The sequence below is a fragment of the Acanthochromis polyacanthus genome, chromosome 14 (assembly GCF_021347895.1).
Source record: "Acanthochromis polyacanthus isolate Apoly-LR-REF ecotype Palm Island chromosome 14, KAUST_Apoly_ChrSc, whole genome shotgun sequence".
Taxonomy (NCBI): domain Eukaryota; kingdom Metazoa; phylum Chordata; class Actinopteri; family Pomacentridae; genus Acanthochromis; species Acanthochromis polyacanthus.
The window spans coordinates 25,101,133-25,120,346 of NC_067126.1; the positions used below are offsets into that span (position 1 = coordinate 25,101,133).

Consider the following 19,214-nt stretch of genomic DNA (forward strand, 5'->3'; position numbering starts at 1 on the left):
AGTGAAAATACTGACCTGTTAAAACACATTTAACATGGGACAAGAGATACCCGTTTTCCACTGAATATGGATCACTTTTGACCCATGTTGTGCGTCAAAGATTTAAAACAACTCAAACTCTTCCTTTATAGTAGTTCAGTTATTAAACCACTCAGTTGGTCGTTTCTGAGCGCCCCCAAACCACAACCCCACCCTCAAGCTGACATATTAGTTAGTAATGTCAATGGGTGTTCTTTTTCAAGGCTGCAAGGTAGTCGTTTACAATTAACTCTTGATGTATTTAAACGTTTGAGAGTCCTGAAGGAGTCCAAGGGATCCAGAAGTCTGTAATCCATCAGTGACATGTAACTGATTGTCCAGGTTCTATTCCAGCTGTTCACTGCTGAATGAGTAGCTTCCTTTTCTCTCTGTTGTTTTCACCTTTTCCCTCAGAGATTGCTATCACATAAAGGCTAAAGTACATAATTACAACCATAAAATCTGAGATTTTTTTTTCAGGAGAATACATTAGCAGATTCATTTTTGCAAAGACCAAACACCACCAGCAGAGTCATGAAATTTGCAAGAGCATCACTCTGAAGGGGCGTAGATGAGCACATGATGAATTAGTAATAAATGATAATAAACATTCATTATTTTAAAAGGTTATGCATTGTTCCCACTAAATATTCATCAGGCTCTCACTCTGCGCTGACAAACTACAGCGTACCGCTCTTTATTACGATGATCCAGCCTTCTTATAATAGACAAATTAAATGAATCAAAATGAGACACTGCCATCGCCAGTCTGTTCACATATCTTCACTGAAACCTGCAAATATGTCTTGAAAGCTGCTAAAATGAGATGAATTGAACATGACAAGATCAGCCCACGTCTTTGCGATAGATCAGCTGGCCATGACACAAGCATTTGAATTCAGCCCTCTCTTAAACAAAAGTGACAGTCTTAAATAAATGAATTAGATGAGACAAAAGATTTAAACACTGTTTCCCTCGCAACCTGCAAGCATCCTGGGACTATCACACAGGGAATCTGACTGAAGGGCATGATAAATCTTATCAACTGCTTATCTATTCTGGGTTTTGCCTCAGAGGCTGTATCAGTAATTACAATTTATCAGGACTTGAAAGTCAAGGAGCCGATGAAGATCACAGCAGGACTGGAGCGTCTCTCGGAAAAAAAAGCATTTCTTCAAGTGTGAGGAGAAAAAGAAGAAAAAAAAAGAGAGAAAAAGACAACAGAACACAGTGCTTTGTTTTCACATGGTTCCACAATTTATTTGCATTTTTGTCCAGTTCTCCATGTACACACAATAGTAACACAAATAGCATGGTACTGTAAACAATGGGTGAACATATTTTAGATTTCTGGGACAAAACCCATACCAGAGTTCTCTTGTCTGGTCAAAGTTTGGCTGTAATTGGTTCACAAATGTGACCAGAACTTCTGAAATTTTGAGTTATCGAAAAAGGAAAAGTTATTTTATAATCGGGCTTTAACATTAACCCTATGTCCCTTGGTTGGCCAAATATTAGAAATACTGCCTAAAAAAAACTACTCTAAAACGTTTGGCAACTTGTTGAACAGAATCTTTGCAAGGCCACTTGGAGCACTTTCTGCCAAAATGGATCAAGCATGCCTACATACAGTCAGCCGTTGAACTACAGTCATTGCAACATGTAACAACCGTATTTGCACAGCTGTAAGGATTATAGAGTTACTGGTAAAATACATTCAGAAGGAGGTCAGATAGCTCAAGACCAAATCTTCGTTTGTGGAGGCAGAACGAGAAACAGCACAAACTTGGGTCAGCGCCCACATCACCAAATATTAGGAACCTAATTCTCCACTGGGTTGTATGAATAATGCACTAAAGGATCCATGTCTGAATGATGCCAAGAAAGGTAAATCAAAAGTGAAAAATCTACAGCGATGCTTTGGATTAATGCTCTGGTAATAAAAAACGGTGGGTGCCTTGCACTCTAAGTGAAAATATGATGGTAAAAAACCCTTAGGGCTGAATAAAAGAAACAAATACAGAGGAATTCAGATAGGAAGAAGCCCAAATAATGAATACATGCTCACAAATATTTGGTATTTGCAGTCTTTCATGTTTTGAGCCCTGTATTCATGGTGAAATCATGAAAAAACAGCAAGAAAAGAACACAATACTGTCAGAACTAGTCTGCTTTGCTCTGTGCCAGCTGACCTTGTATTTAATTTCAAGTAAGAAATAACTTGTGGTAAAACAGCATGAATGGAGAATGACATCCTTGTGACAAAAGCATAAAGCATTTTTTTTTTTTGCTCTATTAAAGACACTGTGTGTGATCCAGTGGATAATTTTTCCTTTCTATCCTCCTATGTGTTTTGGTGATCAGTGCTTTTTATTGTTTTGCATTTATTGACAGTGTGTGTATGAGGTATGATCATTATCATGCTGGTATTTAATTTGATTTGCATTAAAGGTCTGTGTATGTTGTTTTCTGTCATTCTGGACTGCGCTCGTCACCAAAATAGTCTGCCATTTTTTTTCGGTGGAAATTACATTTTTGTGAGGTTATCACTTCAGTTTGTCCTCAGTGGCCGAGTGTCTTATGAGCGTTAGGGAGGAGACATTACTGCATCGTTGTATTGTAAAACTCAAGGCAAGCTTGCTTTTGGTTTCCACATATACACAACATATGGCATCATCAACAAAACACAGTCTGACAGCAAAAACTTGCATTACAATTATAACACTAGAAAAGTCATTTGAAAGGAACATCAAAACTGAATCAGCACTAACGTAGTGCATAGACCATCTTGTTTATTCTCAGAAATTCAAAAAAAGGCTGTTTAGTTTACCCAAAAGGCTTGTGACATTTCCTTTCGCAAAGATCCAGCGCTGATGAGACAAAGTGTTCCATCGCAGGCCCTTTGAATATCATGATCGATACTCTGTGTCCTTCGCGACACAATTATGAGACAGAAAGCCAGGTGGTCCCGTCGATTCTTGACGCATAAAAAAAAACAACCTCCAAACAAAATCAACACTTGTGGAATCACTGTCTTCACTGTTTGGGAGTCTTCTTGTTCTGTAGATTGCAAACAGTGCTTCAACTGTGTGTTCATGTTGCAAGCAGTTAAAAAAAAAAAAAGAAACTAGAGGTCCGTGTCTCGTTTGATCAGCTTTGGTTCCTCTTCTATCAGGAGGAGAGTTGGCTATAGCCAAAGTTCTAGGCTACATTACCCTTCAGCAGCAGAGCACATGCTATTCGTCTGTTTGTTCAATTTTTTTGCAACATCCAGCACCCACTCAAACAGGTCAGCAGTCAGTGGTATGTGACGGATGTGCTCGCTAACAATCTGAGCGCAGTCAGGGGTCGGTCCGAGGCCAAGCGTGTCCTTGTGAGGTATAGCAGCCTGGTTACATATCCATGTCACCATCATAGGCCAAGGTCAAGGGCTTCTGCGGTGGAGGAGACGCCTTAGTGGTTTTGGACGGCTTACTGAAAAAGAATAACACAGACAAGAGCTAAGAGTCTAAGAGTGGCTTAGTAGCACAAGGCAGCCCAACTTGATTTCAGTCTTTACAAAGAATTCCATTATCTGATAACAGTAGCACACAGCAGACAAAATATTGTGAGGAATATAACTCATACTTGACAGGATTCTGTTCAAGGAAAGAAATTTGCTTTGTTCATTCTGTTCTCATATAAAATGTGCATGACCTAGAATGGAGCTTTTGTTTTTTGAAATTGTGCACAGTGAAGAATCTCTTGGGAGAGCAATATAGAACATACCAGACCAGGAATGATAATGCAATAATGAAGAGTATTAAGATGAATCCGACGGCAGTCACGGCGTAAACCCACAGCTTTACTCTTCCATCTGTGCAATCAAAAAAGCAGTTTTTAATACAAAGTTTTAAATGTACGCCTGCATTACTTGTCTGAACTTTTTTCTCACATCTCAGGATAAAAAAACAGATCTATTCTCTTATCAAACAAACAGACAAACAGCCAAAGATTCACTAGACTTTCTTGGCAGTTTTATGGTCCACTGAGGATTTTTTTTTTTACAGCATAGAATGATGAGCCCTGTAAAAAACACTGATCTCCAATGAATTCCTCCCCCGGCCCAGTGATCCAAGACCTACAAAGGCAGGTTCAAAGGCAGGAACAATCTCAGGCATACTGGTTGAGCTGCACAGATGATTTCCATTTCAGTACCTGGGCCAACAGGTCGTAAGGTCCACTCATTGAAGAGATCTTTGGCCTGAGACGGCCCGGGTTTTAATCTTCCAGAGTTAGTTTTCACATCAGCCTTCTTGTTGTTGTCCACCCCCGGGGTTCTGGTACAGTAGTCCAAGAAGCCGTGCGTGGTCATCACTTCAGTGTAACCCTTCTCACACCCACACACTCCACTCTGCAAGAGGGGGAAGCAAAGCCAGAGGAACATCAGTTGCAGTCAGCAAAGGGTGACTTCAACTGCTGCTTTCTCCCATTTGTACAAAACAGTCTGAGGTCAATCTGGATTGTTTTGCTTTGCTCCGCTCATTCACAAGACTTAACATATGTTGATTTTTCTGTAAACTGTGCCCTTCAGGGGGTAGATTGCGCCACCTTCCACATTCAAAGGCTGAAAAGAAAAGTGCCCCCAGTCAGGCTAAAAACGGGCACACAGGTAGCAAACGCAGCACGCTCTTTCTTCCACAGCTTTGCATTTCCAAGTGCAGTTACATGGGGGTACTCTAAGGGGCAGTAAAACTTCAAGTTCAGGCTATTATTTGTCATTTTCATGCTGCTTGTGTGCTCACTCCCCCCCCCACCCCCATAGGTGTACTTCCTGTCACGGAGCCATATTCATTGGTATTAATCTGATTATCCTCTAATGGCCTGTTCTGCAAAATTAAAAATGTCATGTGTCAAAATCCATTTAGCTCTCCGCCTAGAATGTGGGGGGAAGCAGAAAACAGCAAAAAAAAAAAGAAAAAAAAGAGAGAGAAAACACAGAGAATTACAGAGATCACAGCCGCTTGATCAAAGCACAACGATCTTACCGGTGTGCAGTGTGAGAACGGTTTTGTGCACGGCGGATGGCAGTGCCTGAGTGTTGTAGGCCTTTTTTGTGCAAAACACCCTCCTGGAAAAAAGACAACATGTTCTTATTTCTGTTCCTTTACCCATTGATCAGTAAATTAATGTACTGTCGCACCTGATTAATGGGCTCATTGCCTATCAGAGTCCCTGATCAATTCGCGAACATTTTAATTCCAACATGGAAAATTGCATGTCAAAATATCAAAGAGTAATGCCTAGGGTTCTTGCCTTCTCTGCAGAAGGAGGTTATTCCTCCTGGGCTCATATTTGCCAGAAACACTTCCTTACAGCGATAAGATCACATTCACCCACTATTTACAGCACATCAAGCTTGCCTAAAGCTTTCATTCCCACAGCACTATTACCTTTCTTCTCTTTCTCTACGCCTGCTTTCCTTCCCACAAATACAAATGCATGATTATATTTATATGGATTGAAAGCCTCCCAGCTCAGAGTCTGGCTTATTGATTACTTATGTTAAGAGGGAGAAGAGAAATCAATGGAGGCTGCTCTGAGAATAGGCAGATCAAATAAGGTGTTAAATTCAACTAAAACACAATACTAAGGCACTCCTTGTGTGTGAGTGCGTTGGCATATGTGTGAAACGCGAGCAAGAGATGAGACCTATGAACACACTGCAGGCTGTAATGCACAATTTGAACTAATAACATCTGATTTCTTTGAGGGGCTAAAGTAGCTTTTTCATGTCTGTTAAAGGGCACAATCCGCAGATCATATATTGAAACTCAACAGATTAAAAAAAAAAAGCAAAAGGCATCACATCCATTTTTGTATCCTCCCCTCTAAGGTCTCTCCACATCCCTGTTTCCTATTAATTTCTGGACTAACTAGGAAATCTGTTCTAAATGTATTTCTAAACACCTGCTACAAGTACCTCTCCCAAAATTGCCGGGGTGACAGCTTTCTCAGATGAATGAAAGAAGATTCACTTACTGTCACGGCAACGCTTACGAATGTCTTTTTGAGCGATCATATTATCTGATATTGTAGCACATATCTGTGTGTTTCAGACTGAACTAAGAAAAAAAAAATGAAAGGGCTTTGCTGTTCACGCTGATTCAGTTCAGCGCAGGGGAACATAAAACAAAAGTGGGGCACTTCCCGCTGCAGCCTCCATTAGGTTTGATTCCGTGTACGCTCCCATGAATGGATCTGTGTGGCCCGTCGAACGGCACACAGAAGACACTGCAATTGTTCACCTGTGACATTGACACCATCTGAGCGCTGACACCACACTGCTCTCTCGTTGTTGCTCCATCCTCCTGTCCTCCACTGGTAACTCTGGCATTTTCCTCCTGTAGCATTGACAGAGAGGCAGAGGCGATGCTCATTAGCAGTTTGTGTTGGACACCCAGGCCTGTCTTCAGACTCCTATGGACATTAATCAGCTCTTCTGCCTGCCTCGCTGCTTCATATTTAATGGTATACCTTCATATTCCTAATCAGCCCCCAATTATTTGATCTTATGGCTGCGCTCTTTTTCCCCTTATAAGTTAGCTGTTTATAGAACTACATGTATCACATACAGGACTTGGTATTTATTTTAATGTGGTACCGTTTTGTAGCTAGATAAATTTAAATTCTGCATTTCTTCTATTTGCAACTGTGCTCTTACTTCCAGTTCTGTACACGTGGCTTGATTGTCTTCAATACAAAAATCAGGCTCATCCTCCCCCTAAAGCCATCTCTCTCTCATACACCTCTGACCAATTTCATCTCATATTCTCTAACAGCTGTCTCAAAGATCAACATGAAGAAATTATTAGCAGTGAATACATGAACCCAGTATAGATTCAGAGACTATAAACACACCTGTGAAATATCCACGTGTCTCTTTGGTAGGTCAGTAATCAGTCAAATGCATCAACCTCCATGTTTCACCAAAATTGGATAAGTGGTCTGGCCTTTCTCTGGTTCAAATGCTGACCCTTTAATGACAGCCTTTTTTCATTGTATTTGTAATTTTCCAAGCGCTAACCCTCCTGTGACACAGTTCAATGGTAACTTTGCAATTACAATCACAAAACTGCCATTTACAACAGAACTAGCCATTTAGAATGCATTTGTAATATCACCTTTTCGCCCCTTTTCACCTCCAGACTGTTTACATTTGGTGAAATCCCAAAGAAGCCTTCAGTCCGTAATGTCTGTACTGGGTTGTGCCACTGTGTGATGAGTTGTCTGTCACAGCACGTACACTACTCTCCCATGACTTTCCAAGGTAACAGCGCCTGGATGCACACTGATAAACACTGGAATATGGTTTCGAGGACAGCAGGACGAAATGAAAATCTTTTTGTGGCCCTCATGAGTAGACCTAAAGTTTATTGAACATTTATCAGACGGTCATTTCCACAGAAACTTTTGTTCTTGAATGTCCAGTGATCAGAATTCCAGTAGAGGCACTGTGCAGAGCAAGCAGAAATAAAGCTAATCTAAAGGCAGATGATGACCTTCCAAGTATGCGATTTTCAGATGATGTTAATCTTGTCCCTCACTGTTTTGTTAATTTACAGACTCAATAAAGGTCAACTTCAGACTAGCTCTTCACTTCTTTAAGTATGCATTAACTGATTCTATTTGCCTGCTTAGGAGCAGCAGGAACAAGTTGTTAACATGATACTGAAGTATTCTTGCCTTTTAAAAGCTGATATGGTGTTTTGACAGCATCCAGCAGCTATGGAGCAACGTGAGTGTTAATTTGGAGTCAAGTCATAGACACCTGATAAATGGTACTCATCTACATGTAGCTTTGCTTCTTTAGCTGCCACAGTAAATGCCACGTTAGTCTGCTGTTTGGTGCTGAGTGGGTAGCGTGCAGCTCGTTTATTAGAGCTTTTTTTGTGCTGAAAACAGCAGCCTGCTGTGGTTGGAAACGACTCTATTAAAGTGAGAGTGAACTAGAACAGTAAAGTTGAAGGTCAAAGAAAAGCCAAAATATGAAGTTGAGAGATAATAATCTGTGGGTTTGTGACATGGAAACATTTTGATATGGTGCATTGCTGATATAAAAATATTGACTATGCCGCAGGTAAGGCTGACGTGCTTATTTTCTTCTCAATACCTTTACAAGGCTGTGTCTCAAAGACTTGATGTGGGCAGCTGCCCTGATTCTCCATGACCTGAATGATCACAGCTCTGGAGCGTGCTTGGCGACCAGTGGTCTCAAAGCTCCGCCCCTCCAGGCAGGTCAGCTGGCAAGAGCTCCAAGATGACCACTCAGTCAAATGACAGTCTCCTGGGGGAGAAAAGAGGCAGAGAAAAAAAAGCATCACTAAGAGCACAGCTTGGTCAATAACACTGTCAGACTTTCTTTTCAGATACTTGAGGGTGGTTTATATTCAGCTTGCCAGCACTATTTCAGGGATCATTTTATTGGCTCCCCTGCCAGCTCCTGGAACATTTAAAAGAGATCGAAAACAACTTCAGCACACATCTGCGGCTGATAATGTACCAAATGCACAAACAAATTACTCAGACAGCCCAGTGGGTATTCAGAAGTAATAGACCAACCAGAGTTATAAATTATACAATACAAGCTATAACGTTAAGCCCGACTGTAAGCCCAACACCCACTACCGAAACATGTCTCGGAGGAGAGGAAAAATTCATTTGGTTTACTTTGGGAAATATTTTCACTGGACAAAAGCTTGTTGATGCACTCTGTGAGTCAACAAATAACACATGAACACTTGCTTCCTTGAATGTCAAACAGCAATACCCTTCGTAATCCTCGATAGGGTTATCATGTGGTGATAATATCACCCACAGCCACAGCTCCTCAGCCAGAACAACCCTCCGATTCTCTGCCATGAATGCCCATTAGTGACTGTCTGTGGATTGAAGCATCTCATTATTTTTCATCTTTATATGGATGCACTCTATCAGCTCTTCTCCCATGCTGCTACATCTGTGGAAGCATGCTGTGGCGAAAAGCTGCAACGTACAGCAGGCAACAACACACATGCATTGCGTGTGGACGACACCTCCCCTGGCCCTTCCACCGCGCCTGCAACCTTCACATCAGCAACCACACCAACGCGCAACACAAACACACACATCTGCTCTCGCCATCAAACACTGCTGATCCCGAGCCAAGACTCACAGCAAAGGCGGCTGGAGTGATGAATCAAGGAGAGGATCAGAGGAGAGCGAGAGACGGATGAACAAAAGCAAGCACTGCAAGACCGTGTCTCTTCACAGCCAACGCTAACAAAGGCTTAACATGGCAACAGCCACGGAAAAGGAGATCTGAGCAGGCTTTTAATCAGATGATAATGAATGTCTCTTGTTTAAATATGACAAAATAAAATCAGATGCATACTGTGCTGCTCACACAACTGACATGTGCCTAAGGACAGTAAAGCTTCATTATAGATTTTCGGTGTGAAAAAGCTGACAGTGACAAGTGAAGCAGGTTGTAGCTGTCAGCTGGCCAGCAGCTCACTCACTTAAGGCAAATTCTACATTCAGAGTGGCCAAAAAATGTGCTAAATAAAAGAAGAAAAAAATGACATCAGTTCTCATCATGGGATGTCGGTTAGCTGTGATATGCTGACTTCTTGTTGCTATAGTGATTTTTTTTTTAGAATGATAGGTTTGACACTGTCACTGTGCACAGATTCAATAAAAAATCATGGTAATGGTTTATGTCATGGGTGCTTAAAGCTGCAGTTAGCAGGAATAAGGAAAAGGACACACAAAATAACAGCTCTCCTCCTACATCTCCTACCTCTGTGTTCTAAGCCTCTCCCACCAGATAAGCATATGCTACCGCCTATCTCACTTGCTCTAGGTGAAAAGACCTGTGATTGGCTAAAATTGCCTTTCGCGGACCAGATTTCCCAAATCCTGTATTCCTGAAAACAGAGTCAATCGAAAGTGCTGGAAAATATAGTTTCCTTTCAGGCCATTTGAGCTACAATATGCTGAAAAAGGGTTAGTGTGAAATTTTGGCAAAGTGATGCAAAAATAATGCTGCCTACCCTAGCTTTAATTTCTTCATCAAAATGATCAAATAAAACCATCCTCTGCCAGTTTCATTCAAGTCCAAAATATCCAAAAGTTCCATTTTCTTTAGTTTACACAGTCTCAACTTGTAAAATGGTGCTGGTAAATTGGAAAAGCTCCATCAAGCCTGAATTTGGGCATCACTTTGTTGATTGTCCGCTCCATTGGAAATGTAGTCTGCGGATAAACAAAGTCACAGTAAATCTATTTTCTGTTTTCCACAGTTACAGAAGCACCCAAGCTGCACCAATTTCATTTCTTATTTTTAGTTTTTGCTGGCTACAGACAGCACTGGTGCTCTTTTATCATTATCCATCACAGAAAAGTGCTTCAGTGTGGTTTTGATGAGTATCGCAAACTGCAGTATAGTGAATGCAGCAACACTGCTAAAATGGCAGAGGGAAAGAAGCTGATCTGCACCCTGTTCCCGCAAGCTGTACAGTATATCAGCTCACATTGTCAGATAGATTTAAGCATATACACTTGCAGCAACCGTCGCTCGGGTTTCACATTAAATCTCAGCGAAATAAACTTTTGATTCACATGGGTAATTAGAATAGGCAATTTAAAGCTGCAGCTTACATTTTAAGAGATTACAGTGATGTTAGAAAGACACAAAGTACGAACATTATTCAGAGCTTGAAATGCAAAATGAACTAAAGCTTTGAATTTTCAGTGCGTTTCAGTACTGAATGTTTGCTACTTGCATACTGTTTCTACAAAATAATGAGCTTTCATGACACTGAAATATAATATCTGAAGCATAATATTTTTAGCTGAGGCATGTGTTACTTGCTTGTTAAATAAGCTTCTTCACAAAATATCCGTATTTGAAGGGTTAGGAAAAAAATGTAAGATCATGGACTCGGTATTTCATTTCAGATTTCTGTCTGGAAGCTTGAGGAAAACATATTATTTGTTGGTAGGTCAATGGATCTCAGGGCTGAACTGAAATGATGAGGTTCATGACATCAGTGGCTGTTTTGGCTGGTAGAGGGAAACCCAGTAACCCAAGCAATTCACTGTTTTTTATACAGCCTCATCTTTTCAGTCTTTTGCTTGGAGCTCACTGGAGCTACTGCCATAACAGACCACAATGATGTGCTTGTAAAAACTGTTATTTTTAAAATCATCATTGTAATGCAACAGTGAAAATAAGAGCAAACTAGAACAAACACAACAACGTCATTTAGTTTTATCTCAAGTTGTTAAGCGTAATTAAAGCTGTTGGTACTTTAAACTAGCTCCATTCTGATGTTTGCTGTTGGAAAATCATTCCCTTTACACTTGCAAACTTGCAAAACTGGCATTGGCATTGATTGCATGGCTCTGATAAACAGAGCGAATGCTCTCAGCAGTGCGATCTATTAATTGTTTCAATTAGCACAAGATGATTTTTCACACTATTTATTTGTGGGTTGTTACATAATGTGGTGTAAAAAAAAATCAATAGTGCTTTCAAGCAATAGATGGTAAAATTTGCCTCTTTTAGTTACTCAGGACTGACTTGATGCTGTTAGGTTCTGTCTTAGTGAAAATGTTCAAATTCTTCTTTTTTTCCCCCCTTTCGATTCGAGTAAAAATTGTATATTTTCTTGCTTGTTATTGGACAAGTCAAACTAGATAATGTAGAGCTACAGGGGTCATTAGTTAATCGATGAGTTTTATTGATTTGGCAATTATTTAGATGCTGAAAATGTCAACCAATTGGAAGAGGGGACAATGTATTGGCAGACTGTGCCAAATGAGTTTGTGTTCAAAAACAGGATTATTGATTATGCAGTAAGTCAGGCTAAATAACTATTGGTGTTATGAATCTAAAATGAATACAGTAATAAATAAGTCACACGATCATGTAGTTTTGCTCTATTTGTGAAAAACTAAATGAATACATGTATTAAAATTATTATACCTGCCACCCTCTACAGAACAAAACAGCTATGGATGATGCACTGTGTAGTCCTGCAGTTTCATAGTAAGACTATATACGGGCATGTCAGTACAGTTGAAAAGGAAATATGTTTATCCAGTGTATTTGAGTGTGGTTTTACCTGGACAGGGGACGAAGCAGGGCTGCTCCATCTCCTGTTGGATATTCTGTCTGTGTATGTCTCCACAAAGCTCCTCCTCCACCGGCTGAGGAGGAGACCCATGCCAGTGACCCCAGTGGACGACACATGACAGCTTCCTACTCCGAAACCCTTCACCACACTCTGCACCCTGCACACACACAGATAAACATGACATTTGTTAGGATATGAAAATGCTTCCTAACCATAACTTTACAGATTTTCTTTTTAATGTAAATATTTCTGTTGGCTATTGTTGACCATATGGACCAGCGAGTCTGCATGGTGAGTATAGTCAGCTAGATGAGAATAAAAAAAAATACTGAAACTGCATAGGTTCCCTTTGTGTAAACAGAATTATTGGAGCTTTGTTTCCCCCAAAACTGTATAAAATTATTACATCCAATTGTTGTCTTCAATCTTTGGAAAATTGTCTAGTTAAATACATTGCATGGCTATGTGTGCACATTTGAACAATATGCCTCAGGCACCGTGCATCTCTAACAAGTTGAATACTTGCCCTTCGTCACAAAACATCTGCTCTGCCAGTTTGTTAGAGAAAATCTGTGTTTTTCGATATCTAAGCTGCTTTTTGCTGGCACATTTATATGTTTCTTAGTGGGTCACTGCACCTAGTAAGTCATTAAAAAATGTGAAGCTATTGGCACACATGCTTATTTGTGTACAAGCACATGTGCAAACAAACTGTGGACTCACTTATAAAAGCTTTGCTTGGTAGCGGTCAAGAACTCCACAGGGTACCTCTATAAAAAGTGGCAGCACAGTGTAAAATCATTCCACACCGTGCATATTAGACAAATGTGATGCTGAGAAAATTATGAAAGCATTTTGTTTATTACTGCTGTTAAAATTGAAAACCTCGGTGAATGCATATTGACGTCACATGGAGGTAAAAACCGTAATGAGAATCTCACTGCAGCTCATACCTCTACAGTGCATGCAGACCAGTCGCTCAGCACCCACATATAGCAAGGCCTTATGGGACACGGTTTAGTCTGGGTGAGCTGGCTGGGACAGGGACGACCCTCCTCATGAGCCTCCTGCAGGATTCTCCGGCTGCGCTCAGATTGACCTACATAACATCAAGGCCGACACACCATTATGAGAAACGATAAATCAGACCACAGCACTTTTGAAAGCAGCAAGATTTTGAAGCTAAATACCCCTTTTGCCTGCATGCGTGTGAAACTCCACAACAGTGTCATTTTGCAGAGCTACTTTTAACATGACAAACGGCTAAAGCAGAATAAAAACACTGCGGGATTCATACACTCAAAGTGCATGCGAGGCAGAGCGAGAGACACAAATGCATCACTGCACAAACATAAGGCCCCATAAAATACCACTTAATAAAAAGAGTAGCTGGAATGAATGATGATCATTTATTTAGAAGTGAAAAGAGGTTGCGCCTTCTCTTTAATGCGTGAAATATATTCCTCATGACAAAAAGGAATTAGCACAACAGGGCAATACATCTGTGTCACCGTGCCACTTAATGCCCAGATCTGGCAGTTTCCTATAGAAGTGCTTTGTACAACTGAGCCATTAATAATGTGTGAAAGGAAAAGTTTGGTAAATGGCAACAGTGAGAGGCCACAGAGTGGGTTTGGTATGGTGTAGAGCAGCTTAGTGTCTTGGTATTGTGAGGCTCAGTGCCTGGGCATGGCCTCCACTAACCATCCAGATGGTAGAAGTTAAGTGTGTGCACATGTGTGTGTTACACCAGGGGAGATCCTGAGCTCTGTGAGCCCCGGGCAGACAAAGCAAAAAGGACACTCCGCTCAGCCATCTCCAAAATCAAACCAAAAACATTAATGCTCCCATGGCATCCTGACAAAACAAGATCTTTGGGTCGTCTGACACAGATACAACACAAATCCCTTATCGAGGCAGACAGATGTGTTTCACAATATGTGAGAATGAACTGAGAGTGTGGCAGAGAAAGTCACAGTGACAGAGGCAGAGCTGTGAGAGCCAGGAACACAGAGAAAGGGAGAAGGAGGAGAGAGAGGGGGTCCTCAATTTAAATCCCCAGTTGAAAGCCTGTGTAAGTGTGAGCTTATTGGAACGAGGGGTTAACTGAGAGAAGACAGACAGGCGACGACAAATTAAAATTAATGAACTTAAGAAGACTGTGTTGAGTCTCTCTAATTAACAGAATAACAAGCTTTCTCTTTAGGAGATTGGCTTTGAGAAGCCGACGAAGCAATGCATGCATCCAGGTTAAATCATTAACTTTTGTATATTGCATGAGGTTATGACGTGACTCTCTCAAAGTGATGCCGCTCGAGCCACAGGTTGGTGATTACTAAGGGCATTTTGCAAACATATAGAGTTAGGGTGTATATTTATTTAGGGACACTGAATCTTTAATGGCGCCCATGAAGGTGAGCTGTATAGCTGTATTCAGTTTAATTGAACCTGATATCCTCAAAATATAACCTTATAAAGCCAGTTGCCCATGTCAATTAAAAAAAAAAAAAGTCATCTTCATATATACATAAATTATTATTATGAAGTAGGAATAATAACATACACATTATTGAAAAAAAACAAAACAGCACACCGATCCCCTGTATAATAAGGCTTTGGATTACACATACTCGTAAATATTTTAATGCATTTAAATGTATTCATGCACAATTGAACATCTTGGAGAATGCCTGAGTAGATGGAATAATGAGGCGCTGTATATGTGGTCCACTGTGTGTCTGTTGATCATCAGGATTGTGCTCCTAACAGTTTAAGTTAAGTTTGTTTGTTCGGATTGCTTACCTTGGCTCCCACAGGTGTGTGAGCATTCTGCCCATGGCGACCAGTCGGAGAGCATACAGCTGACAGGACAGTCAACCGTGCAACTCTCTGACTGCCTCCACTTGTTGATTAAATCAAACTGTCGAAAACAAGAGCAGAGATGAGAGGAGGGCTAGCTAATTATTCCACTAACAACAAAGAGGGAGCGCCCACATTTCCATATTTTAAATAGGCTGCAGTTCATTCCAGGACAGTGGAGAGGCTGCAGTTGAACAATATTAGCATTAATGATGCTTTCAAATGTCATTGAGCTGCAGTTATATATCCTGATTTACAAACACAATTCATATTGTTAATGTACACTATGCTTAGCACAGAGGTAGCTTTACCACAACATTAATTGCATTAAACTCCCTTCACCCAGCAGTGTAATATGATTCCGGAAACACCTGAGGTTAACTGCAAATTGTGAAACAAGACTAACATCCAGCTCGGAACACAAAAGTGAAATATGTTACAGCTACCACTGTTATTGAATTTATAGTAACTCACAGCATCTTTAAGACTACTTTTTGTCGTCGCACAACTGAGGCAGAGCAATAGCATTAGGCTCTGTTTGGCTTGGTGCTCAGTGAAGTTACCAGAGATTAGATGCAACATTTTCACTGAAACAAATTGGGCAACTGGGCTCTTAATAATGTATAAGCTATGGGAACAAAACGGCAGCCGGAGCACTGCATTATCCATCAATACTTCTTGTTTAGGAAAAATAAATAAATAAACGTGCGCAATCTTTCAGTGTTCCTCCTAGGGGACCTCCGTGATTTGGTGCACTCCCCCGATTCATGAAAACAATACAGATGTGCATTTTTGAACTGAAATTGTGGTGTCTGTTTTGGCAGTAGCCCAGAGTAATTCATCATATTTTTGAACATCAAAATATATAAGAACTTATATATATATGCACGCTGTCAATATCAACATCTAGCAGCTTTTGTGTAATTAAAGGTCTTTAATTCTTCACATTGTAATTACCTTCTCACACTTGTGCACCTCCATAATCTTGCCATCGCTGCGAATACAGTCCAGGAGACGCAGCCGTGTGCCCTGACCACAGATGGCATTTCCACTCAGCTGGCATGTACTCCAGCCTACACACACAGATTGACATATCTGCATTAGTCTCACTGTCAGACCAGCTTATACGCCACTACCAACAGAATCAGTGGCTGTTCTACAACAGCAGCAACATTTTGCACATTAATCCCTCCTGCACCCGGCCACGTAAACTTACACATTTTACTCTCTGCTCGCTTGAATAGTTGCTCAGTTTATTCACTCAGGAAATCTCTGTGAAATCAAGATTGCTTTTGCGAGACAGACCTCACAGCAAACAGACAAATCAAAAGGATCACAGACACACAGAGCAACAACAACACCGACTGAAACAGTTACGAATATCACACTGAAAATTAGGCTAGTAAAGCTTTAAAGTCTTTCAGGGGAATGGAGGTCTCCAAGCTTAAAGCTGTGTTGTAGCTCATTCCACAAGGAAGGCACAAAGAACGGGAAGCCAATCTAACCCCAATTCAGAGTAGGTATAAGGAACTCACAGAGGTGGGAACGATAGCAGCCGGCAGTAATGAAATGAAAGGCTCTGTGGTAGACGGGGTCCAGTGGTTTAAGGTAGTCACAGCAAAACGAGCGTACAAACATGTTCCATAATCCAGTATGGTGGTTTGCTTAATCTTATTTTTGAATTTTCCAAAAAAAAGAATCAAGCTCTGTTTTGATATAGGAATCCAATCACAACTTTAAATACATGAGCGAGTTCCGGAGGACAATCTGCTGTCGAACCAGATTCCTAAGTAATACAATGCTGCATCAAGATTGAGAACATAACTCGTGCGAGCTTTTGTGAATTTTCTTTCAGAACACATTTTAAATGAAACATAAGGATCATCAAAAGCAACCTGTAATCTGGAGATTGCCGTTATTTCTAGTGTGGCTGATGTCACACAAGATCAGGATATAAATGGCCAACGTTATACTGTTTATGTATATAGGAACCACAGTAAGCATTGGGACTAATCACTTTGATCTGAACTAGCTGTAAGCAGAAATGTCAAAACCCACACAAAACGGCTTATTTAAAAGATGTAGTCGACTGTATCAGAGGCCTCTGATAGATATAGAAAGAGTGAAGCAGAGAGTTGCTGCTTTCCCTCTGGAAGAAAATAACTGTCTCAGCTCAGGCATGATGTATAGATCGTCCTACCTGAGACTCTGTACTCGTAGGTGAAGCAGGTACTGTTGAGGACACAAGGCTCTGACTGGACCAGTTCTGGACAGGCTGCATTATCTGAGGCGGGGAGGCGGAGGATATGTCTGCTTCTGTTCCTTGCTGCTCCTTGGTCACACTGCTGGACAACAACGACAGCACCGGAATAGAAAGGTTTAGTCTCTCAAACAAGATTCATGGGATGAGCCCAGGGAAGTCGACGAATTCTTCAGCAGAAGAAACTCAAAGCTTTCTCCTGAATTTACATTTATGACCTGCAGAGTAAAACATAATGATTGAATTATCATTCATTGCATAATCATTCTGGCAGCATAAAGTTAGACTTAAGAGCAGGTTTCCAGTAAATGAATTCTTGGCAGACGCTCTAACAACTCCCCCTCATCTCAGTCCACATCCACAGGACCACTCGGCAAAGGTGAAATGCTTGCTTCAACACATGCTGCAGGAAAACAGTCGTCTATTTCAAGGTTAGAAAATTACGGGGCAAATTCGAAAGAGAATTTGTCAAGAAAAAAAAAAGACTGAAAAGTAAAAGAAGTGCAGTACTCCACTCTCCTTCTGACTGACTCTAAAAGCAAAAGCAAACATGGGCTGTATGCAGTTACTAGGGAGCAACAATCGCAGTTATCGGTTCTCAGGTATTACAGAAGTTATATAAAAAAGATTATTTACATACATTTAGGTGCAAAGAGTCAAATAGTTTTCACAATAACAAAAGTTTCAATTAGCATTATAAAATCCTTGTAAATGTTATTCTTAACATTGAATCTTCAGCTGTAATCAATAAACCTATGTAGCAGATTGAGAAGCAGAACATTCCAGAGCAACAGAGAATCAGAGACCTCTTCACACAGCTGCACATTTGGTAGGAAACCATTTCAGAAGACACCTAAACACCTATACTGTTTTGTTTTGTTATTTTAATTGTTACATTGTTTTTTGCTTTATTTTAATTGTTACATTGTTTAACTTTGTTGATTTTACTTTACTCACTTGTTGCATGTTGCAAATATATTGTTTGCTTTAATAACTACAAACCAGTACCTCAGAATATGGGCATTACTGCTACAAGTCAACAAGAAAAAAAAAACAGCCCTGTTGAGGACAGTGATTCCCAATCAGAGGAAACTTCTGCAGTAGCCAGGAGGTACGTGGAAACATCAGCTGTGTTCATGGGAAAATCTGAAATTACAGTTAAGTAGAAGAATTGAGTGAAATAATGGGAGTACACAATTATTCAAATAAACAAGTAATGGTGAAAGGCTAAATACATGTGGAAACAGCAACCTGGAAGCTTGGCTACAAGTTGAACCTGTGAAATAAAAGTTGACAAACTAAACTAGAATAATAATCTATTGAAAAATAGAATGAGAATGAATGAAAGTAACCAACAGATGGTAAATAATATAACTGAATTAATGCATAAATAGCTTGAACAAATAATTTCAGGTTAACTGGATAACAATGTCCACTTTTATATTATTAAATTTAAATGTGATTTAAAATGAGTTCAGGTTGTTGAATCTAGAAGCAGATCTGACTGTGATTCTCTTTTACAACAACAAAACATCTGAAAGATAAACGCAAACTAACCTGGTGTTAAATTTATAACTTTTGGAAAAAAAATATCTAAAGTCCATGGCCCACGAAACAGTGGTATTTGCAGGAGTAGCAGGGTTTTGTGAAGTACATAACACTTTCAAAGTAAAAGCTAGGGTTAGGGTTAGATGTTACACGTAACTGATCAGTGATTGTAAATATACCATCCATCCATTCTCTATACACCACTTTATCCTCACTAGGGTCGCGGGGGGTGCTGGAGCCTATCCCAGCTGACTCGGGTGAAGGCAGGGGACACCCTGGACAGGTCACCAGTCTGTCACAGGGCTACATATACAGACGAACAATCACACTCACACCTACAGGCAATTTAGAGTAATCGATTCACCTCA

The 19,214-nt window shown here is 40.4% G+C and overlaps 1 protein-coding gene across 2 annotated transcripts in view; it reads right to left on the minus strand.

Annotated features, from left to right (window-relative positions):
* Window positions 1-1,252: 1,252 nt before the first annotated feature.
* Window positions 1,253-19,214, minus strand: part of thsd7ba (thrombospondin, type I, domain containing 7Ba) — a 213,113-nt gene continuing 195,151 nt past the window's right edge. Inside the window, exons 19-29 of one of the 2 annotated variants that reach the window (XM_051959018.1) lie at window positions 17,239-17,380; window positions 15,996-16,111; window positions 14,982-15,099; window positions 13,133-13,278; window positions 12,168-12,336; window positions 8,171-8,344; window positions 6,306-6,401; window positions 5,046-5,128; window positions 4,216-4,411; window positions 3,787-3,874; window positions 1,253-3,492 (exon numbers count right to left, since the gene is read on the minus strand). In XM_051959018.1, coding sequence (XP_051814978.1) covers window positions 3,411-3,492; window positions 3,787-3,874; window positions 4,216-4,411; window positions 5,046-5,128; window positions 6,306-6,401; window positions 8,171-8,344; window positions 12,168-12,336; window positions 13,133-13,278; window positions 14,982-15,099; window positions 15,996-16,111; window positions 17,239-17,380 — 1,410 coding nt within the window. In that variant the 3' untranslated portion in view covers window positions 1,253-3,410. Of the gene's footprint in view, window positions 3,493-3,786; window positions 3,875-4,215; window positions 4,412-5,045; window positions 5,129-6,305; window positions 6,402-8,170; window positions 8,345-12,167; window positions 12,337-13,132; window positions 13,279-14,981; window positions 15,100-15,995; window positions 16,112-17,238; window positions 17,384-19,214 lie in introns of both variants that reach the window. The other variant, XM_022193664.2, reaches the window with a different exon arrangement.